This window comes from Coccinella septempunctata, chromosome 2, assembly GCF_907165205.1.
Source record: "Coccinella septempunctata chromosome 2, icCocSept1.1, whole genome shotgun sequence".
In the NCBI taxonomy this organism is placed as follows: Eukaryota; Metazoa; Arthropoda; class Insecta; order Coleoptera; family Coccinellidae; genus Coccinella; species Coccinella septempunctata.
Genome location: NC_058190.1, coordinates 52,136,655 through 52,159,693, shown reverse-complemented (window position 1 = coordinate 52,159,693; position 23,039 = coordinate 52,136,655). Strand labels below are relative to the sequence as shown.

The following is a 23,039-nucleotide window of genomic DNA, read 5'->3' as shown; positions in this document are numbered from 1 at the left end:
TTTGAGTGTGCTTTGAATCCCTTCGGCAACTTGGAAGCTACCTGAAGGTCTCAACAGCCTACTAGAAAGAAAGGAGAGGGTTCTAGTGGACAATGGAGGAGGTATATTCATAATTCAACCCCAGAAAGATGTTGGAATTCATGATGAATGATTCATCCTCTGATACATACGAGCTTTGTATCATCACAGCTGGTGGTAGGACGATTCATTTGGTATACCTATAGAAAATCTTGAAAATATTTTTTTTATCTAGACATAGAAAAATTTAATAGAAATAGAACATAAATGTTTGATGAATTTCCAAATTTTTTTCGAAATTTTTCCTAGACGTCGATAATTCATATAGCTAAAGGAAACTATGAGTTAACTTTTGGAATACACTCTTCTTCAAAGTTATATAAGTGGCGCCATCTGTCAGTCTGTACCGGAAGGGATCAGGAGTCGCTTTCAGGTTTCCTGTAATTATTACAGAAAATCTTACTCTTGCATTTCTTGAAATGTCATAACGAGAGAAAACTGTTTCTTGGTTGCTCCAGAGCATAGAATATAAGATATGATCTATGCCCCAGACCACTGAGACCATAGACATAGAGACATGGACTGAGCAATGCCAGCATGAAATTGGCTATTTATTAGAAAGAGAGAAAAGCTCGTCGGGATATACCTTTCTCTTTTTTGTTCACATAGAGGCATAGACATAGAGACATGGACTGTGCCTTCCCTTTATATCTATGCATGAAATACGGTCAAAAAAAGTGACAGAGAGAAAAACACGTCGGGAATGCAGTTGTCTTTTTCTAGAATTTTGATTGGTCTACACTCACCTCTATGTGAACAAAAAAGAGAAAGGTATGTCCCGACGTGCTTTCCTCTCTTTCTAATAAATAGCCAATTTCATGCTGGCATTGCTCAGTCCATGTCTCTATGTCTATGCATAGAGGTGAGTGTAGACCAATCAAAATTCTAGAAAAAGACAACTGCATTCCCGACGTGTTTTTCTCTCTGTCACTTTTTTGACCGTATTTCATGCATAGATATAAACGGAAGGCACAGTCCATGTCTCTATGTCTATGACTGAGACATACAGAGACAAGACTTTCTCTATGGAGACCATTGAACTCTATGGGATAGATCTCACAGATTACAGAGTAGAATAGATCTATTCCCATAGAGTTCAATGATGGAGACATAGAGATTTTCTCTATGTCTATGCCTGAAACTCATCACTTTCTTTCTCTATGGTCATATTCAATAAAATAAGTGGGGAATTATGAAAATTACGACGTTTTGAACATATAAAACGTAATATATTGAAGAAAATCAAGATAAATGCTGATTCCTTCATATAAATAAGAACACATATCAGTTTATATTTTATTAAATTCATATCATATCAAACAACTTGAGTAACATAATGCTGTAAGTACATTCTGTTACTTCAAAAGACCCATTATCACAACTTAAAACATGTGTATCACGATCAAAATCAAATGTTATCGAACTAATAAAGATATATCCATCAACAAGTGACGTAAAGTGTTATAACTTCCATAAACTATATAAGACAAAACAAACTGAATTCTACTAAGTAAAATAAAAAAAAGTTAAATAAACATAGTAAAGCTTGGGAAAGTCATAAATAAACGTTAATAGTAATAATCGAATAAGGCACTCGTGAAAATTCTAAGCTTCCAAGGTTATTACTTCTGGCTCTTTTGTTTCACTTCTCGGTGATGCATCACTGACTGAATCAGTGGGATTGTCGCTGGAAGCATTGGGACTGTCTGGCTCTGAGGTCTTCTTATTCTTTTGTTTGTTCGAATTCCTCCTCTGACGCGGTTGCTTCCTGTTGTTGTTCTGATTCGGGTAGAACCTAACTTTAGGTTGTACAGGTTTCTTCTCGGGATCAAAGAAACAATCCAAGATTTCAAGCAGTTCATTCAGATCTTTCTCTTCTGCGTTTGCAACCTAAAGGAAAATATTACAGCTTTACATGAAAATAACTACGGCGAAAGAACAAAAGTAGGTATAAAATGAAACATTTATGTGTTTGCCCACTTCCTACCTCTGATTTCAATATCTTGTCAAGTCCTTCTTTGGCTTCTGTTTCGTAGGCTTCTTTAAGTTTATCATAATTGATATTATTCTCCGCAAGCAGTCTTCTAAGATGACTAGCATGTTTTCTTTCAAGTCGAGTTCCGCTCAACAGATCTCTGAATACGGGCCGGAAGGTATTCTGTATTTTCAACAAATCCTGTAAAACAAACGACATGGATTATTATTCATGAACAATAACAATTTGAAAAATGACAACCAAATGGCCCAAATAGAATTTAAAAAAAAATAAGTTTTCTTTGCAAGGTATTTTTTGAGTATAGCCAGCATTTCTAAAATTGTCCAGAGAGTACCTAAATAAGAAAAATTACTGGAAAATTTCTTTTCATATTAAAATTATCCAAATCATATATTAAAGTGTCTTACAATTTTTCGTTGAATCCTTATATATACATTATAGAAAAAACGCTTGTATTAGATAAGGTGATGCATTAATATGTTGTTATCTCCATCTATTTAAATATTAAATACTCCGTTGCTTTTCTATCAAAACTGATTAGATGAGAATAATCAATAGAAAATATTGCTTTTTGCAAATATAGAAAAAGAATTATCAAATGTCAGTATCTATGAGGATAGTTGACCTTCAAATCAGATAATTAGGATTTGGAAAAATTGAAATCTATTGGTAGCCAAAATATTAGAAATAGATTGAAATTATTCAAGCAAGATTCAAAATTAAAAAAAAAATGTGAAGGAAGAAATATTTTATAAAAATACTTCAGTTCTGTATCAAACTAATTTCTCTTCATGCTGAAATGAAGCTGCATATTGTTGAATATTAAGAAATTATTCTTGGTGTCAAATGCAATAACATACGCTCCAATAATAACCACAAAAAAAACAAAACATATGGTTCCACCAAATTGATAACATGAAAGAAATGAACAAAGAAAGATTGGAAACTGATGTCAAGATAAAGATTCCCTTCAAAATTAAATTAAAATAGAACATACCTTTAACTCAACAATTTCTTCCTCCTCTGCGCTGATCGGATTGGTAAAGGGACAAATGAAATCAATTAAATGCGGTTCTAGACCAGTGCTATCACCGCAAGCTTTAGGATCCAAATCTTGCGATTCTCCTTGGGCTAAATGAACAGCTATTTCATAAGTGGATTTGGCTCTATCTTTTGCACTTGTGAAGTCACTTCCTTCATATCCTAATAGAATTTTTGCCATCATTCTAAGAGTGAAGGCTTTGGTGGTGTTACCACATTTTGCTGATGAAATTTCATATCCATTGGCAAATCCTTTCACAACATTATTGAAACGACCTAGTAGATCGTAACGTCGTAAGGCTTCAAGCAGCATCCCTGGAGCGGCTTTCCTGGTTTCGTGATAGATCAATATGATTCCATCACTAGCATCTCCGCGATTTTCTTCCAACCATTGTAGGAAATCAGTCAGTGCGGATATTTCACTTTTCGTCTTGATAAATTGATTGCTTTTGACATCTCTCAGCATCCTATATTTTCCTGCATTGACAACACGAAGTGCATGCTTTCGTACATAAGGTGGGTTGATATCAGCATAAGGCATTATATACTGTGAAAATTGTGAAGTTGGTGTATATGCGGCAATTTGGCATATTTCGTCAATTAGCCGTCGTCCAGTAGTGTCAATTTCCCAACCTACCAAGCGATATTTGCCACTTGGGACTCCCCTGGCTGGTTTGTCAGGAATAAGGGGAACCGGTGCGTCAGTTCCTGAAATCGATTCTTCGTTTTGTACCATTTTATCTGAAACCAAAAAAAATGCACCTCAATCCAGCCTTGTAGATTGTCTAAACATTAAACACGTGGCGCAAAAAAATTGTCAAAAACACCCCGCCCTTGAATCATTCTCAAATACAATCTTAAATCTAGGTAGACTTACCACAATCAAATTTGAATTTTTAATCGAAAACGAAAATTAGGTACTTGCGTAATAACTATACTACAAATAAGATGCTAGTTAAACATTAAAATTCACTCTGAGAAAATTGGGAAATGTAGATGCATTTTGGAAGCTAATTAAAGAAGTGGGGAAATTGCGTTTGCGCATTCGGCAAAGATTACCTCTTTGGTTATAGGTACAGAAGTTCCAAAACAAAAAAAATTCCTACCTTCTATCAGATATTCTAACTGCAAGCACCTCTTACTTATCACGCGTAAAGCAGAAATAAATGAATTTTTCTCCCTCGAAACAAAAGTACGATCGACTTCTTGGATCTTTTTACAAGGCTGAATATGATGAGCAATAACACAATGACATAAAAGATTTAATTATCGAAACGACTATTTAATTATCTCCAAATTGATATCAGGCACTTACATTGCCGATTAATTTCATTGAATATTAATTTTCCTATAATAATGCCGGATTAAGGGCCATTATAAGTTGGGATTAGTTCATTCATTTCAATAAAATAATAACAATTTTGTGACCCAAACACAGCTGTTTCCATTTCCGAAGACATATGTCATGGTGGAACATAACCTGGATATTGTTGTCATTGATTGTTGATATGTTGGTTTCTGAATAATAAATATCCCTCCTTTGCTTCTATCCCTACTTTTTTGGATAATTATCGACTTCTGATGTGAAGTGGAATATCACTTCCTAGGCAAAGTCCATCTGACCTGACAATTTATTCGTTTGGAAAGTAGGGTCTTCTCTCCAGGTTTATTTTTATTTTCCAACTGAAAATGAGTGAATTACGTTTTGATGATAGAGTCGTTGTTGTAACTGGGGCTGGAGCAGGTTTAGGAAGAGCCTATGCCCATCTATTTGCTTCTAGAGGAGCAAAGGTTGTGGTTAATGATCTTGGAGGTGGTAGACATGGTGATGGCAGTTCGTCAAAAGCAGCAGATACTGTTGTTGAAGAAATAAAAGCTAAGGGTAAATTTTCTAAGAATGGAATTACCATGCCATTTCAAATCATGTTGATTGTGTGACCGTTAGGTCACCTTTAAATTCAAACCATCATAATTTGTTATTCGTTTCAAGGTGGTACTGCTGTAGCTGATTATAATTCTGTAGTGGAGGGTGACAAAATCATTAAAACAGCCTTAGACAACTTTGGACGTGTTGATGTCCTTATTAATAATGCAGGAATACTTCGTGATAAGAGTTTCACCAGGATATCTGATCAAGACTGGGGTAAGCAGAGAAAATATGAAGATATACATTTCTTTGTACTCTAAATATTGTTGCCTCTCTAGATTTGGTTCATCAAGTGCACCTCAAGGGAAGTTTCAAAACAACCCAAGCCGCCTTTCCTATTTTCAAAAAGCAGAACTATGGCAGAATTATAATGACAGCATCTAATTCTGGAATTTACGGTAGATTTTAACTAAGATTTTGTGTCAAATCAACTCAAAATCTCCTTTATCCTTAGGTAATTTTGGGCAGGCAAATTATTCCGCTGCTAAAATGGGTTTGATTGGTTTGGCAAATACAATAGCCATTGAAGGAAAGAGGAGTAATATCCATTGTAATGTTATTATACCTACTGCTGCCAGCAGACTGACTGAGGATATATTACCCCCTGACATATTTGCTGAGTTAAAACCGGAACTCATAGCACCTGTTGTGGTAAGATGGATTCAGTTTTCTGGTGTGGCCATAGATTCTTCAAATTCTGTGATTAGAACACTGAAGTTTCATAGACCAGTGAAAAATATTTCATAAATCACAAGTGATGATAAGATTTTGTTCCATATTATTTTGCAAAGCTAGAATCAGCATATTCTAAATGCATATTTGGTTCTATTTCTTCAAAAAAGTTTATAATCTCTACTTAAAACTTCACATGTACCATTTTCTTTTCTATGATCTATTCAAGTTAGTGTGCTTCAAAATTTCCTTTATCCTTACAGGCGTATCTCTGCCATGAAAGTTGTGAAGACACAGGTCTGTATATAGATTCAGCTGCTGGTTGGGCAGGAAAATATGAGATCGTTAGATCAAAGGGGTCACTCTTGAGAAAGAGCAAGAATGAAGGTGTTTCTGTAGAAAATGTTAAAAATGTTTGGGAAAAAATAAAAAACATGGAGGGAGCAAGTAGACTGAGCAGCATAGAAGAAGCCACCGGATCTTTGTTGACTGCCCTCGAAGAAATGGAAGGTGGAGCAAGTGAATCCAAAGAAAACGGCGCTGTTGAAAATGTCGATGGAGATGTTTTCAAGTATAATTCCAGGGATGTCATCATTTATGCCTTGGGAGGTTAGAGTTTTTCTATGTCAATATGCACTATAGAGTCACATTGCAAAAAATGGCGCCATCAAACCTTTGAAAAGCATACTGTTTAATCTTCTTTTGTTGAATTTTCTGTTGTCTTTTCCTAGTTGGTTCTTCATTGAAAAACGAAGGTGAACTTAAATATCTTTATGAGAATCATGAGGAGTTCATGGCTCTTCCATCTTTCTTTGTCCTGCCTGCAATCCAAGCAATGTTTATGTCGGACTTTTTGGAAAGGGCAGTACCTGGTCGCACTGTCAACTTGAGCCAAGTTCTGCATGGTGAGCAGTACATCGAAATAGTAGGCGATTTGCCAACAGAGGGAACTCTTGTTTCTAAGATCTCAGTTGCTGAGGTTATGGACAAAGGCTCTGGTGCTGCAGTTGTAGTAAATGGTTGGTTGTACCCCATTTATCCAAGAATGGTTTTAATGCTTCACTTCATCTTCTAGTTGATTCCTATACACCAAAAGGCGACTTAGTCTTACGCAACCAATCAGTTGTTTTTTGTGTTGGTGCTGGAGGATTTGGGGGTCCCCGTACTGGAACAAAAGCTATACAATGTGTGAAAAAGCCAGCTAGAAATCCTGATAAGACTGTGAGCCAACAAACTGGAGTGGACCAAGCAGCTTTATATAGGTTGAGTGGAGATCTTAATCCATTGCATATTGATCCCAATATGGCTATTATGAGTGGCTTTAAAACACCAATTTTACATGGATTGGCAACTTTTGGATATTCCATTAGAATGATATTGGCAGTATATGCCAATAATGATTGCAAATTATTCAAGGCTTGCAAGGTATTGAAATTAATTCGGTTTAACAATGTAATTATTAATGCAAAATTATTGCAGGCGCGTTTTGTGAAACCAGTATTACCTGGCCAAACTTTAAAAGTTGATATGTGGAGAGAGAGCAACAGAATCTATTTCGAAACATCCATAGCTGAAACAGATACAGTTGTAATAGGAGGTGAGTAGTAAAAACTTCCAAATTTCAAATGCGCTGTTTAGTTGGTAAAATTCGAACTACAGACACATGCGCGTCGTGTATTTCTATGTTGAAGAATATAGAATAAAATTTTGACAGGATTGTCAATGTCAGTTTGTATTAGATTTTGTTTGACGTCATTGGAATTTGAACCATCATTAGGAGTTATCTACTTCAATTAATATTATCAATTTTCATTTTATGCAACGCTTTCGTGAATAGGGTATGTGATAGACGGTTTCCTTGAATTTTCGTTATGAAGCTAAAGAACCATTCGTTTCAATAATTTGAACTAGCTAGTGTACGAAGTGGGATCTAGGTTTTGTTTTTTCTTAATTCTCACTTAATTGCTTTCGTTTCCGTGTATTAATCACAGATTTCACTTTCTAAATTTTGCAGGAGCATACCTAGACTTGAAATCAATCAATATGCAACCTTCAGTTAATAAACTATCTTCTGGATTGCAAAGTGATGCTATTTTCGAGTTTATCATTGATCAAGTAAAAGCTGATCCAGGAAAAGCAAAATCAGTTGGAGGAGTATTTCTATACAATATTACCAAAGATGGGAAACAGGTTAAACAATGGAGTAAGTAATTCTTTTATAAATTCTGATATGAGATGTCAAAGTTCAAAGATGAAACCTTTCTTCGATTTCAATATTTTATCATGAGAATTGTCAATTGAATGAGATAACATTCAATGATATTTTTTTCAGCCATGGATCTGAAGAGTGCCTCGGTTTATGAAGGAGCTCCTAAAGATGTAAAAGCTAACACAACTCTCACAATCTCCGATGACGATTTTCTGTTATTAGCTCAAGGAAAACTCAATCCACAAGTGGCTTTTATGAAAGGAAAATTGAAGATACAGGGAAACATCATGTTGGCCCAAAAATTGGCACCCATTCTCAAAGCCAATTCTAAGCTTTAAATCAATAATTTTAGGTTATACACATTTTTATAATTTTTTAGACATTGGTTCATTTTACTGTTGGTATTATTGTTATGATTTGTTAGGTATGTGGTGTGAAGTGATAAAATTTTATATGTTTGTTTTAATTAAAATTATAGGAGTAAGTTCATCTTGCTAGATTTATTTCCCATTTGATCCTTTTATTGATTTCCTTCAGTCGATTTGAGATAAAGGTTTTATTATTATTCCCAAGCTGAGTAATATTGGTTTTTAAATATCTGATATCGGTGTTGACCTGTTTAGTATTTCAATTTTCACATCTCAGAAAATTTGGTAATTCTAAAGAAAAATCTGCCATGTTTTGCTAAAAAACCTGAATATTCAATGATGTTAGAGCATGTTACATTAAATAAATTTGTTTCTCTAAAGATAACGGTGTATTTATAATACAATTGATTCTTCACAGAATTGTTAACAGATCTCTTCATTTTACAAAAATAATCCTATTTATAAATCACAAAACTTTTCATAGATTTGATTGGAATAAATTTTTCTTAAATTAACGGTTGTCCAAAAAACTATTCCTTAGGGTCTCCTATACCATCTGGATATATGGCAAACATGGCTTCTGATTCTGGCAGACACGGTGAATCATAAATTTTACACATTCTAGTCTCGCCTCTGCCTTTCCTAAGGTACAACCTGGTCGTTGAGGCATGTGCCATAATGTTGCCTCCAATTGGTTTTTTCGGATCAGCATTCATCATCGCCATTCCATCGACTTGGGCTACCACTTGATTAGTTATAACTACCGCCACTCCAAACTATAAATTACGATGGATGTAATTTTACTACTTATCCATGTTCAGATATATTCAATTCCATGCATACATACCTCATCAGCTAACCTCAATAACATCCTTAAAAATCTGGCAAGATGCATTTGTCTTGCAGATAATTCACCTCGTCCTGAATAATCAGTTCTATATAGAGCCATTGCGTTGTCAACAACCAATAAAGCATACCTTGAAACAGGTAATAAATGAATTTTTCAGTTTTAATTCAGTTTTTTAATGAATAATTACAAACATACCTTGATTCTACCATCATAGCGGCTGCCTGGATCAATAATTGAGTTTGATGGTCTGTATTATAGCACCTTGCATAAGATATATTATCTAGCACCTCCTGTGGATTCAATTTATAACGCTCAGCAATAGCAGGTAAACGTTCAGGTCTGAATGTTCCTTCTGTATCAATAAAAAGACATTTCCCTTCTCCTCCTCCACTCTCAATTGGCAACTAGATGGTTTGAGAAACAGTTGTACAATCACTAACTAACTAACTAGGGTGCTATACCTACTTGGCAAGTTACTGCTAAAGTATGACACAGCTGAGTTTTTCCTGTTCTAAATTCACCAAATAATTCAGTTATAGAACCGGTTTCAATGCCTCCTCCTAAGAGCTTATCCAAACCTTTCGAACCTGTAGTAAGCGAAACAATTTCTGAACGTTTCTGATGAAACTCTGCAGCCGTAGTGAAACCCATAGGCACTAACTTGGCAGCTTCAGTAAGTAACTTTTCAACTTTGTTTTCAGACATTCCTTTGATAGCAAGGAGGTATTTTTTGGGAGAGAATGCGATTGCTTCAATTGTGTGAAAACCTGCTTCTTCCAGTTTCTGTATATCTCCTGATGAAATTCCATTGCCCTAAATAAAACGTTTTCATTTAGAACGAGGTACCATTAATTTATCAGCATTGTTACCTCTAGTTTTGATACCGGAAGAGGACCACATTCATCATCCTGTTCTTCTATTGTAGCTGTAGATGCCATACTCATTGCCATTATAATTTTTTAAGATCACCTGTTGTGAAGTTTAATTCTGCTTAATTATTTTCTTTTTTAAAAATCTGATCCCGCCAAGCAAATATTAAAAATTTATTTTGTTTTGGTTTTCTATGAATTGTGTACATAGATGTCAAACACAGAGGAAGAAGAGTTAAAAGAAAACATCACAGAAATATCTATATTTTCAAATTCATAAGGTTGGCAAGCGTTTCCATAAATTTGATGTTCTGTGCATATCAGATTTCATCGAGGATTTTCTGTGTTCTGAGATTTCCACCACAGAACACAAATAATAAAATTTCCACCTTGATATTTTCAGTTTTCACTTTTTACAATTTTATATCAAACTTATTGCTTAAATGTCATATGCCCTCAATCAGAAAGTTTTCACACCAGTTCCTCCTGATAAGGGAAGTTTTCCGCTGGATCATGAAGGAGTTTGTAAGAAATCAATGATTCAGTATATGAGATGTCTACGGGAAAATGGAAACGATAATAGTTTTTGTAGAGAAAGCGCCAAAGAATATTTGGATTGTCGAATGCGTAATGATTTGATGGCAAAAGAAGACTGGTCCAAATTAGGTTTTCAAGATTCGACGCATAAGGACAATTAATAATTAATTATCATGGTTAATGTATTATTAGGTTGTACCGGCAGTGTTGCTACAATAAAATTGCCTTTATTATTACAAGGAATACTAGACCAAAACGAGACGGAAGTGAAGGTTAATGTGGTTCTAACTAGAAGAGGCGAACATTTTATTAATTCTCTTCCCTTTTCCTCTGAAAACGTCAAAGTATTTACAGACGAAGATGAATGGTCCTCTTGGGAAAAACGTGGTGATCCTGTTCTGCATATAGAGTTAGCAAAATGGGCAGATATTTTTGTGATAGCACCTTTGAGCGCTAACTCGCTGGCAAAATTGGCAAATGTGAGTTTTCCTTTAGCTAAATTGATGTGGGACAGATGAATGATTACACATTTGTATATTTAGTATTACTGCATAATTTTTCAGGGTTTGTGCGATAACCTGTTAACCTGTATAGCAAGAGCTTGGGACCAAAGTAAACCCCTCATTTTTTGTCCAGCTATGAACACTAAAATGTATGAACATGTTCTTACCAAAGAGCATATAGATAAACTATTATCGTGGGGCTATAAATGTATTCCTGTGATTGAAAAAACTCTCATGTGTGGTGACACTGGTTTAGGTGCAATGGCAGAAGTGGATACTATTGTTGAATACATTAAAAATGTAATTAAAGAAAAAAAATTGTATAAAAATGTTTGAAATACAAGTTTCTAGATATTCTTTATTGAACCTTGTATTGATTCTGTTGCAGATTATACTAATAAAGGGTATTTCCACTAGTAGATCATATCATTCATTATCTATAGACTTTAAGTAATCAATGTTCTTTCTCAATCCTCTGAATATTCAATGTTTTATGTTATACTTGAGTAATAATGAGACCTAAAAAAACCTCTGTATAAAATACTTTATTAAAATTTTAGGGATACATGAACTTTTTTATCCGTAAATTAGCTGCAAAAATAAATAAAAGTTTTGGTTTTGCTTATAGTATTTTTCAAAATTCATATAAAAGTGCCTATTTAAAAAATTCTCCAACAAAATACATATTAACATAAAGTTTCAATTAATATAGTATAACGATTAATATAAAAGTATGAAAGCTATTGATTAACCATCCAGTGGTAACATCACTGGGAATGGGAATTTGATTAATTTCAAAACTTCAATCATTATTTGGTTTGCTGGTAATAGGGTGACAAAAATTAAATATTAAAAAAACTCAGTCTTGACAAGAATAAATACAGGACTGGAGCCATAAAAATACTTCACAGCATTATTGCATAATAACATTTTTCAAAATGTAGGAGTTTTATGAAAAATTCATTAAATTCAACTTCAACAGAATTTTAAGAGAATAGTAAACAGCTTCGTCAGGGTTATATTATCAATAGAATGTACAAATAATTTGTCAACATTTTGATTTCTAACCTATTTTACTTATATTGCAAGTCTCAGCTAGATTCAGCCACAAATATTTCGATGTTTTGTTGCTGTTGGTTGCATTTAGCTCTCATGGCCTTTCTTCTCTCATCAATCAGTCGTTTTCTTTCAGCTTCTCTCTCCATTCTTTGCTTCTGTGCTTCTTCAGTATTCACTTTACTCTTTACAGGGCGATTGATGATTTTTTTAGGTTTTGTACCGTTCAGTACAGATCTGTTTTGTTTTACTGGTTCAACCTATTGGAAAAATAATGAGGTATGAAAATACGCGATATGCGTAATTTTAATCAAATATTCGATTTACCGGAAGTATGATAGTACGCTACGAACGGCGGAACAGTTGCGCCAACTGTATCCACCTTGAATTCTGTCAAAACTGAGAAGTTGAATCATATTTTGAATTAAGTCTCACCTCTTTCCAATCGTTCTGCTTGAGTTTAGCTATGTCTTCAAATAATGCATCTACTTGGTTCACTTGAAGCATCACCATGTCCCAAAATCCTTGAAGATCTTCATTTGTTGTTGGAAATGCTTCTCCTTCAATCTGCAAAAGGCGTTTTGTTCAAATTTTCGTATTATGTACTTTAAATACTCTTACTTGAGTGATGTTATTAGTGCACAAGCCTTTGAATTGTTGCATTTTCTGCGAAACAAGAAGTTTTGCCTTTCCTGAAGCCGATCTGATATACCCAATGGCATCTTCAGATAGGTTATCATTTTTCTCTAGCTCTGCTTCGCATTCTTCCGCCATTTGTAACAGCCTGGAAGCTTCTTTCTCGAGAACTTTTATGAAATGATGGCCATCTTTCACTTCTGACGGAAGAAAAAAATAATATTTCACCTTATTAAAAACGACGTCGAAAATCTTGGGGGTTATAAGGTCAAAAACGGGCCTCAAAAGACCTGTTATAATTAAGTAATCAGTGGTTAGATTCATCCTGATACAGTTCCTTGCTCAAAGTCAATAATTTTGTCGGAATAAATCGTGAACATTTCTTAGGGGAGATTTTAGTTAAGTTATATCATGAAAAAATTACTGTATGACGACAATCAGATGCCTTGACAGCAAAAAGTCACTATTCAAAAATGCTTATCATGTTTATTACAGATGTAATAATACCTATTCGCGATTTCCTGTCGAATCAGATAGTATGGGGACGATTGATGTGATACAAAAATTGTATCTAATCTGGCGGTCAAGATAAACAAAGAGTTATAATAATTATCAAACTTGCGTTTTCGTTTAGGAACAAACAATTTTATCTTTAGTTTGCACATTATGATTATTTTGGTCATATAATCTCAGAGGAGAAACCAAGGCAGGCAAATATGAAAAATGCGATTACCGTTGGCACACCGAATAAATTAGTTTTAAGCATAGACATAGTCTATGATTTTAAGCAATGTTTCAATCTCTATGAAGCTAGATTATTCTATGCTCACCTTCTCGCTCATCAATTGAATCATCGAGAATTTCTATAACTTCAATATCTGTGGTTTTCCCGTTTTCTTTGGAATGGCCGTTGGATTTAACTTCATCTTTAAGGGCAGGAACTGTATTGCTTTTTTGCATTCCAGGCTCGTTGATCTTTCTGTGACTTATAATAGGTAGTTGGGCCCTGAATTCTGGTCTCAGATGCCTCAACACCGGTAGCACAGGCGAACTTGTACTTTGCTTCATGCAGGAAGCGTCATCTGTTGTATCCCGAAGCAGTTTATCAGACATAGACACAGAATGATGATCATTTGAACCTTCTACTTTTTTTTCAGCGTCAGATTCGGAGAGTCTACTCTTTTGTCGTTTTTTCACGAAAAATCCTTGAGCAAGGGCGCCAGGCCCATACAGTCTTTCCACCCTCTGTTGAATGAAGGATTTGGTTTCTTGAGTTTTAGTCGTTTCTGTAGTTAAATTAGATTCGTATGTTTGTTTTTGTATCACATCCTTTATAACCTTACTGTCAAATGAGCTAATATACTTTTCATTAATAGAATTACGAGTATTTTCATAACACGCGTCAACGCTGTCTTTAGAGATGAATTTACTGGAAAATCTGGCTTCCTTGCTACAGTACGACTCGATGGTAGTCGCCGTGCTGTAAAACTCTTGTTCGGTCATGTTTGAACCTGTCACTTTAGCTCTGCTAGGGAGGGGAACAAGGTTTGGGGGCGACAGCAAATTGTTCAATACCGTGTAGGGTTGTGTCAGATTTTTTGTGTCTGGACGCTGAGGTGAAGCATCTCTGGATTTGGATAATCGTACTGGATCGTAGTTTGTTATGGTTGAGTATCCGTTTACTGTACAAGCTAGACTTAAATATGACGGCAAGTGAGGTTCTGGAGTGCTCGAAAGAAGGCTGGCGCTTAAAAGAGTTCCAGTTGATGATCGTTCCGACCACTCTAAAAGAGAAGGAAAAATGAAATAGACAAAATATCATTAAATTCAAATGATTGTATATCAATAATAATTGAAGAAATTAATACGGGGCCACTTAACAAATCTTTTGAGTTGAATGGACCATAGACAAAATACAATACGAAGGTTCTATGCAAAAATCAAAAAGGATTTCTATGATCCATATGTGCGCCTTCCATAGACATAGTCTCTAAGTCTATGGCGTCATCTTAGTTATTATTAGGTTATTTTAATTTTGAATCAAATTGTTGAATGAATAAAAAGTCTGGAAATGCTTTTGTTGTATTTATCAGAGTGAAATAGATAGTTCTGCCCCTTCTACGCATATTTTATATGGCATGTGGGTTAATACGATGTGCGTATATTATTATAAAACGTGTAATGCTTGTTGCGAACGAAACGAATTAGTCGATTAGTATTCTAGCGAAACCATAATCCATTTCTGTAGGACAATCACAACGTAAAAGGTAAAGTTATTCGATATTTATAAATCAAGCATTGGAAGACAAACAAGCGAGTTGTGGGTTAATTATTCCAAAGAATACTTTTGAAAACGTACATGAAATGGAATTGGAAATACTCAAAAGTTATTACTCAAACCCCCTGTATATGGTTATCGTATGTGACTTTCAACTGAAAAATATGAATCTCCAGACATAAAACAAATGAACTGAAAAATCGCTTTGAAAACCTTGAGAACGAAACAATCATGTTATCAGTTTTGTAATATGGAACAACCCGGTCACAATTGATTTGAGATTACCAACACTCACTATTGAAATTTGCGAAAAAATATAGTTTTTCCACACCTACGCATACACCTCGTTAGTATCCTCAAACAAATCGCCCACTTTAACTTGTTCGCGAACTGGATCGAGTTTTACGCCCAAGTTAAAAATAAGATTTGTCTAATTGCTGCTGTTACAACTGATAACGGAGGCAAAAAAAATGATGGTAACATATTTAATCGAAGAATATGGAGAATGGAGAAACTGTAAATTACTACACGTTCATTTTCCTTTGAGAGGAAATTGTGGTCCATTATTAAATATAAGGTGCATAGAAATTATTATTACACTTCATTCGATTGGGCTATAATCTTCACATAATTATTATCTTTATTTATACTTCTATGATAGGCTTGCTGATCACAGAAAACAACAGCAATCAGACCGCATCATTGAGATCACAGAAACATCACCATCGATAAAATGTTAATGCAATATCAAGCCCTTGAAGTTCAGCACTTTTCAACCGGTAGGATAAATGTTCATCTGACCATTATAATCGTATTGTGTGAATGGATCGCTGAACTGAAACGTTAACTGTATAGAGAGGAGTCAACATGGAATATTGAACTTTTCGGTGTCGATGACAGTAATACAACTTGAATAGGAGAAACGTGCAAGAAACTTATCTTAAACTCCAGCATGTTCGAAAGTTACATTGAATTTTCTTCGAAAATGATCTTCATTGCCATATTAACATAAAATGATATTTCAGAATACTGCAATGACCTGTGTTTAAATGAAGAAAATTCTTCTTGAATGAGTATCGCCCATACTTGAGAAAAAACGATAAATTATTCAACTAATACAGACTGAATTACTAAATTTTTCCTTCAACTATATGAAGATGCCAGTTGCGAACACAAGTATTTGGCTACTAGACTACAAGTGAAGAATAATTTATTATGTGAAATAATACAGCTATGATTCTATGCATTTAAGCTAATGAATAAGTGACCAAAGAGTTTTGTGTATTCACTACATTCGATGTTCACTGGTTCACGAATGTTCAGAACATAGACATAGAGACTCTATGTCTATGGTTCAGAAGAAATCAACGTCAAGTAGACCATAGAAATTTTAGGGCCAATATTCTTTGCTTGAACTTAGTTCATTTTGCGGATTTCTTTCAGATTTATTAGAAACTGCCAATATTTTGTCTGAAAACGCCCATTTCTTCGAAAATTACGCTGAAAGTTGATGTCATTGACGAGTAATGCAGCGAAGAATCAAATTTAGGCATAGACGGTTAATCTTTAAAATTCCACAGCCTACTCGACGAAGAATCTTGAACGCTTATTATACATATTAATAAAGAAGACACTGAAAGTAGTTTTCACAAATCATTCATATAGTAAATGAAAGGAGCGGTATCTAGTTTTAGAGTCTGCATGCTTGAAAGTGAGTCTAATAATACAATTAACCTGCCCTAACCTTAAAAGCATTCTGGCACATGCCCTTCTTTTCTGAACCAAGCTAAAGAGTAATAGAAGAGATCATAGAAAAAAATCTAAGCAGACACCCAGCAAGCACAATTTCTACCTGCTGTATCGACTGATGCCTCCATATCGATTGAGCAAGACCCAATCGAGTCCACCGACTTATCCATCACAGCTTCAGGTGTTCTTTCATCGGAATTACGGGGTTCAGGAGGAGTGGCAGCAGTGCTACCAGGGGTAGGAGTTGCAGAACCCGAAGAACATGGCGTGTCCGGGCCGGTGTCTATGACTCTAGCGGTCAATGGTTGTCTCAGAGGGACATCTTGATCCCTCTTCTTTAACGAAGATTTTTTACGCACCAATGTGCGTCTTTTGCTGACACTATTCCGTCTCAAATGAGGAGATTCAGGTAAATGGAGATTGGTGGAGTTAAGGGGAAGGGAGCAGGGTCGGCGAGCTGGCACTGGAGACGTGGGTATCCTAGTAACTCCAAGGAGCAGCACCGACGAACAGTCTTGGGGTAGGTCACTATCACCAAATATAGATTGTTAGATTTAGATCAACTTAAGGGTTTTAGTCGAGGAAAAGACAAGCAAGTGCTAAATAGGTGCGGAAAAACAATCAAGAAGACAAAAATATGTTGGAACAAGCAGAAAAGTATGCAGGGTAAAAGTGCAAAAATGTCAAACTCATAAGTAAGGGGCCATCCTTCCACTGAAAGATGAAGAATTCTTAGAACATACAAGAGTTATTCTATGTTCTGAAGAAGAACTGTACGCGTCTACGGCGATATCGAAGATGCCTCTGCAATGCTGATCAGACATCAGTTTCTGAGTATTACCGTTATCAATAGGTACCAAAAAAAGTTGTCCATACCCAAGGGCTGTACTCCAGCTAGGAATTAGAGCAAGAAATGAGGAAATCGGAAAAAAATTCCGACCCGCAAAATGTCTAATTTGGAAGATGAATCCGCAATTTCTAAAAATAATCCAAATGTCATTAGCACAAGATCTAACGTTCGCACTTTAAGATACCTTACCTCACCTACACTCCAATCTTTTTCTGTCATTCGATACGCAAAACAAGCCCGAGTTATTTAGTAGTATAATTTACACGCTTAAGCGTCATATCATGCTTCGTTTCACAAAAAATATTGCAGAACACAGCATAATTTTTAATTCCTATCTCCGAAACTTCCCCAACGAAAAAGTTCTTCCTTCATTAGATAAAGATATTCAAAATCCAAATTTCATTGACGTCGGCCAAGTGGTCTGTTCAGAGTTAGAAATTTCAACATCTTACGTTCCCAATTGGCAAAAAACGATCCAGTTAGACTACATTACATACAAACAAACACACACATACTGCTTAATTTGAAGCCGGATTAAGATCACTGCGAGCAGCACACAAAACTTCGACAAAAAACCAAAATCACGAACCTCTTAATCCATTTCGTGATGAAGCGGTTCAACCGCAGTCTCTTTCCCATTTTTGAACGGGAGTAGATTAAGTATTTTCGAATGGATTGCAGGAATAGTCAGACTGCACTTCGGCTACTGCCGCGGGCATGTTACGGGGTTAAGACTGATTTAGAACTGGCATTCGGCAAGGTACAGGGACGGTATGAAGGACTCCTTTGTCCGAATCGACTGCAGGATATCGGACGGGAAATGAGATTGACGCCACCTAAAAGCTTTAAGAGTGTCCAGAATTAGCCAGAATGAGTTCTTTGCTTGTTCAACTGATATCAGGAGGAATCCAATGAAGATATTACCAAAGAGGATTCAAGATTCTTTGATATTCCTTCTATGCTCATGCAGAATATTCAGTGTTCGAAATTCAGGGTTATCTTATTTTTCCTTTCTAGGTAATCACAATTCATATCAACGCTCGGCCTTAGCTGGCACCCCCACTAGTCAAGGGTTTATAGGCTCAGCACAATGATGAAGCTACGTTCACAATCTCAAGTAAAATTGGGGCTTGGATTGAGAGTCCCATTAAATTTTTAAACTAGAATGACATCTGGCTTAGAACATTTCTATGCGATTTTTCGTCTTTCAATGTTTCCTATGTTCAATGCAGAGATGTGACCACAGAGATATATGAAATATTTTCTACTATGGTAATAACTTAGGAACAAAGATTTTGCACATTATCTGTTAAGACTGAAATTATATCGAAACAGGTGGTGTTCAATCCATCCATTGCTATAATTTGAAAAAAAAAATGTTTCGAAAGACTGGCGAATCAATATGTTGTTTTACTGAGGACAAAGGCGTATGAGTCTAGATCTAGATCAAACATTCTGATCCATCAAGGACCAACTGAAGGCGTGAGGATACCGCTGCTCTATAAATTATGCTAATTTATTGCAAAACTCTTATATTACTAGTAATATGAGATTCCCTCGAATGCCTATAGATATTTTGATGATACTTATTGCAGCTTCATAATCGTGGAATATCGAGCGTGACGCATCCTCTTCGGCAATAAAGATAAAATGTTCTGATCCAGCCCTGCAAAATTAGCAAGTAGGAATTCCCTCTGATGAGTATTTTTAGCTCCCCTTAAGTATTCGAATAAACCATTTCAACACGACGTCGAATATATGCAGATTAATCAGTGACGAAATGGCATACAGTTGGAAATGACTCGTAGTCGTAGACTGTTTATTATAAAACTATCTGTTGGTGCTGGTACTTCCGCATCTTACTATCGGACGCAAATGTAGCATGAAGAATGCGCCTTTGTTACAATGACCTGAACAACAGTTGTTATTTATTCTCTTCTCCCTATATCAATAGGAAGAAGAAACAAAAGGCGCTGATAGAAATAAGTCAACATATCGAAAAATATCAAATTGCGAAAAAAAAATTAAAGCGCAACATTAAATAACCTCATGCAGAATAATCTATAAAAAAGGAACACTGCCCATAACCATAGATGAAAAACATAATTGTGCATCAAGACTTGCAAGAGCAACTGCGATAAAATGGAAGGATTCTTCAAATTACAGAACTAATAACCGTGAAAATTTTCGAATTTTAATCAGACAGGTGTGTACAGAATTTCTCTTTAAAGAGCTTAGATGCAATCATGCTTCTATTATTAATGTTTGCGTAAAACAAGGTTAGATCATTTTTATAGGTATGTGAAAAGGTTGAATAGGGATCTATTTTCACAATATTATTCTATAGCTGTGCTGCAGTAATATATACTTATCACGAAATTAAACATCCTAATCAAGAATTATTGTTGAGAGTGTGGGCTGTGGTAGACTGAAAGTGTGAATTTCTCAACTCAAATCTTGACCCCAATCTCATTTACGACAGTTGTTCGGATAAATGTTCAAAACAGTTAGGAGGAATGTAATTGAAGCATTATAAATACAGTTATAATACCTTTCATCGATACTCACTCGAACCGATGTTTTTTCTGTAAATCTTGGGATTTTCGGGAAGCTACCACATAACGTAAACAAAATAAATACTGCTGCGGCACACTTGCAAGAAATGATCGGAAAAAGTGTTCACTAACCGACTGAAAGGTGTACATGCATCAGTGTGAAAGAGGTTACCGCAATTAGCAATCTTGTGGACGAACTGGCTAATTTGTATACTAGCAGAAAAGATATTAAAGGTCATTCAGAAAGAGAGATTAGTAGTGAAAAACTCAATTAGATGCAATTAACATTATCACCCTTGACAATCGGAAACATACAACTTACAGTTCGCCTAAAAGTTGATTTAACTTTTGAGCAACACAATTTATAAAATTTAACTAAGATGAAGTCCAACCGTAGTAATTATAAAATGAAAAAACACTATTAAAACTTGAATAAAATCTTATTTCGCCATGTCAACCAGAAATCGGCTCGGTTTCGGTTCAAATGTCAAGTGAGTTTGTGCCATTTTCTTTTGACAGATATCTAGCAGATATCAGGCAGTGTTGACACTCATAAAAAACAAATCCACTCGAGTTACTTTAATCTTCGGAAAATATCTATCATCCATTAAAGTAATTTGTTTTAGATTCACGCCAAAGAATAAATGATAATATCATTTCAAAAAATTATTAATCCCCACATCTACGTTGGCGCATAGATATTATTTAGTATCGAAGACAAATCTATGATATTGTCTGTGGAAGCGGAATTTGAATTCAAATTCAAATATCATGTTTTCTTTGGTTTAACAATTAGTTCAACAATGGATTTTTTCTGGGATGAAAATGACTCAAATGAAATAAATCTACATTCTCAAGAAATATTTTCCTACTGTCTGACACTGTTCAAAAGGTATATATTGAAAAAAATTTTATTCATAATGAAACGCAAAAGTACATTTTAGTTATGAAAGTTTGCTGAGCGAATTCAGCAATATCAATGGATTAATCGATCACGATGTAGTGCTTCGCAAAATCGAAGAATGTGGTCTTGCAGTAAGAAATATTTTGGAATTTGCTGATGGACCTTTTACAGTGAGAAATTAGTATATATAGGCGGTTACATTGATTATATATTATTTTTTGCAATTAGGTTACGCTTTTTGGGCTCCTCAATCGTTTACAGGAATTTTCTGACGCTATCGAAAAGAGAAAGACCCACGAAAAATCCTCGAATGAAATGAATATGCTTGCAACTGGGAAAAATAAAGTTGAAAAACCTTGGGAGAGCAAGAGTACACCCACAAAACTCATCGATGCAGTACGAAACACGATAGAAATTCCAAGGGTGAATGGTTTGCATAATTTGGCAGGTCTTGAAGAAATAAAAAAAGTCCTGAAAACGATGTTTTTGTTACCTATTAAACATCCACAACTTTTTGTGAACAGGAAGACTTCAAATAAATTGTTATTGTTTGGACCACCAGGAACTGGAAAAACTCTATTGGCTCATGCAATTGCAGCAGAAATTAAAGCCGTGTTTCACAATATTTCATCCAGTGATATATTCTCGCCTCTAGTAGGAGAAAGTGAAAAGTATATTATATACAAAAATCAAAAATATCTTGTTACTTGCATTGTTTTAGGATGATGAAGTGTTTATTTCAAAGTGCTAAAGAAAGCAATGAGTACACCATACTTTTCATAGATGAAATTGACGCCTTTTGTAGGACAAGGAGTTCTTCCGAACAAGCACATTCAAGAAGGTATTGTTAAACTGATTTTTTTAATACAGAAAAATCGAATTCTATCTCAGGGTAAAATTTTATCTTCAGATTAATCACCGAAATGATGTGTCAAATGAACAGCATCGAAGATTGCCCCAATATTTTCGTTATTGGAGCTACCAACTGTCCGTGGGACTTAGATTCGGCAATCTTGCGCAGATTTCATAAACGTATTTTCGTTCCTCTGCCAGATAAAAACGAAAGGGAGGAACTCCTGAAATTTTACACCGATGAAACTCAGCTTTCAACGTACGAAGCATCGCAATGGAACCAACTTCTGGACATAACGGAAGGCCTCTCAAGTTCCGATTTAGCCAGTCTTGTCCAGAACGCTATGGACATCCCCTTGATGGAGTTGCAAGAAACCAGGGTTTGGAAGAAAACGATTGACGACTTCTACGAGCCAGCAGATAGGGAAGATAATTATTGCAAGATCATTTGGAAAAGATTGGAAGACCTCCCCGAAAATTCAGTAAGATCGAGGCCGCTGAAATTATTGGATTTAATATCTGCTGCTCAGAGTTTTAAGCCGACCGTTAGTCAGGAATGGATACTTAAATATGATGCCTTCATCAAGAAATAAGCCTTTGTCTTGATTTAGTTTTGTCAGTGAAGAGTACGTTTTTCTATATCTTAAATTAAATGAAAATAACGTTTTGATAAACTTATTAAAAATTATGAAAAAAAATTTTTACTCCTTGATGTGGTTATCTCAAATAAAAACACTGGCCTTTTGATTATTCGAATATATTTTACATTTTCGTGAGAACGTCACTGAAATCGAATGAAATAATCAGCCTTAAGAAAGATATTTAAGTGCCAAAAAAATGTATCAACTATAAAATCCATAGCACGTAAGAAACATCCATAGCACGTAAGAAACACAGCCAAAACATATTTTGAGTGATTTATAAAAATAACGAATGAGGTTGTGAATGATGAATAAAATTATAAGGTAGTTCTTATATGTAGGGGATTACATGGGTTACATTTTAACAATTCGGTACTTGTTTTGAAATTATAATACTTGAATTAGTTTCTCCTATTAATCTAATTTCAATATTTATCACATGTCCATTAATTGTTCAACAGGTATAAC

General features: G+C 35.1%; 7 protein-coding genes across 9 annotated transcripts; 4 read left to right on the top strand and 3 right to left on the bottom strand.

The window, feature by feature from the left end:
- Positions 1–1,360: 1,360 nt before the first annotated feature.
- On the bottom strand, positions 1,361–4,371 carry LOC123306478 (maternal protein exuperantia). Of its 2 annotated transcripts, none has more exons than XM_044888502.1 (4): positions 4,222–4,371; positions 3,072–3,856; positions 2,066–2,254; positions 1,361–1,968 (listed from the first exon to the last, which is right to left on the bottom strand). In XM_044888502.1, exons 2-4 carry the CDS (start codon positions 3,849–3,851, stop codon positions 1,684–1,686), a joined length of 1,254 nt encoding a protein of 417 aa, XP_044744437.1. In that variant the 5' UTR covers positions 3,852–3,856; positions 4,222–4,371; the 3' UTR covers positions 1,361–1,683. The 2 variants fall into 2 exon arrangements, with proteins under 2 accessions (XP_044744437.1, XP_044744436.1); XM_044888501.1 differs by lacking the exon at positions 4,222–4,371 and adding an exon at positions 3,993–4,152.
- A 232-nt stretch (positions 4,372–4,603) lies between these two features.
- On the top strand, positions 4,604–8,412 carry LOC123306476 (peroxisomal multifunctional enzyme type 2-like). Of its 2 annotated transcripts, XM_044888499.1 has the most exons (10): positions 4,604–4,997; positions 5,106–5,258; positions 5,321–5,440; positions 5,497–5,693; positions 5,978–6,323; positions 6,446–6,733; positions 6,790–7,139; positions 7,194–7,311; positions 7,729–7,917; positions 8,047–8,412. In XM_044888499.1, the coding sequence occupies exons 1-10, from the start codon at positions 4,805–4,807 to the stop codon at positions 8,259–8,261; spliced, it is 2,169 nt and encodes a 722-aa protein (XP_044744434.1). In that variant the 5' UTR covers positions 4,604–4,804; the 3' UTR covers positions 8,262–8,412. The 2 variants fall into 2 exon arrangements, with proteins under 2 accessions (XP_044744434.1, XP_044744435.1); XM_044888500.1 differs by lacking the exons at positions 4,604–4,997; positions 5,106–5,258; positions 5,321–5,440; ... (3 more) ...; positions 6,790–7,139; positions 7,194–7,311 and adding an exon at positions 7,400–7,552.
- A 255-nt stretch (positions 8,413–8,667) lies between these two features.
- LOC123306881 (DNA repair protein RAD51 homolog 1) lies at positions 8,668–10,218 on the bottom strand. Its single transcript, XM_044889062.1, has 5 exons — positions 10,011–10,218; positions 9,607–9,954; positions 9,337–9,545; positions 9,139–9,268; positions 8,668–9,067 (listed from the first exon to the last, which is right to left on the bottom strand). Exons 1-5 carry the CDS (start codon positions 10,089–10,091, stop codon positions 8,822–8,824), a joined length of 1,014 nt encoding a protein of 337 aa, XP_044744997.1. The 5' UTR covers positions 10,092–10,218; the 3' UTR covers positions 8,668–8,821.
- A 145-nt stretch (positions 10,219–10,363) lies between these two features.
- LOC123308242 (cytochrome c oxidase assembly protein COX19) lies at positions 10,364–10,915 on the top strand. The gene has a single exon (XM_044890828.1). It carries the CDS (start codon positions 10,454–10,456, stop codon positions 10,706–10,708), a length of 255 nt encoding a protein of 84 aa, XP_044746763.1. The 5' UTR covers positions 10,364–10,453; the 3' UTR covers positions 10,709–10,915.
- Positions 10,721–11,416, top strand: LOC123308241 (phosphopantothenoylcysteine decarboxylase). The gene is made up of 2 exons (XM_044890827.1): positions 10,721–11,026; positions 11,111–11,416. Exons 1-2 carry the CDS (start codon positions 10,721–10,723, stop codon positions 11,384–11,386), a joined length of 582 nt encoding a protein of 193 aa, XP_044746762.1. The 3' UTR covers positions 11,387–11,416.
- Positions 11,417–11,579: 163 nt separating this feature from the next.
- LOC123308239 lies at positions 11,580–20,650 on the bottom strand. Its single transcript, XM_044890824.1, has 7 exons — positions 20,497–20,650; positions 18,209–18,462; positions 16,873–17,297; positions 13,573–14,526; positions 12,728–12,942; positions 12,542–12,673; positions 11,580–12,366 (listed from the first exon to the last, which is right to left on the bottom strand). Exons 2-7 carry the CDS (start codon positions 18,256–18,258, stop codon positions 12,142–12,144), a joined length of 2,001 nt encoding a protein of 666 aa, XP_044746759.1. The 5' UTR covers positions 18,259–18,462; positions 20,497–20,650; the 3' UTR covers positions 11,580–12,141.
- Positions 20,651–20,769: 119 nt separating this feature from the next.
- LOC123308240 (vacuolar protein sorting-associated protein 4-like) lies at positions 20,770–22,675 on the top strand. Its single transcript, XM_044890825.1, has 5 exons — positions 20,770–21,066; positions 21,119–21,248; positions 21,307–21,749; positions 21,800–21,919; positions 21,989–22,675. The coding sequence occupies exons 1-5, from the start codon at positions 20,900–20,902 to the stop codon at positions 22,521–22,523; spliced, it is 1,395 nt and encodes a 464-aa protein (XP_044746760.1). The 5' UTR covers positions 20,770–20,899; the 3' UTR covers positions 22,524–22,675.
- The last annotated feature ends 364 nt before the right edge of the window (positions 22,676–23,039 follow it).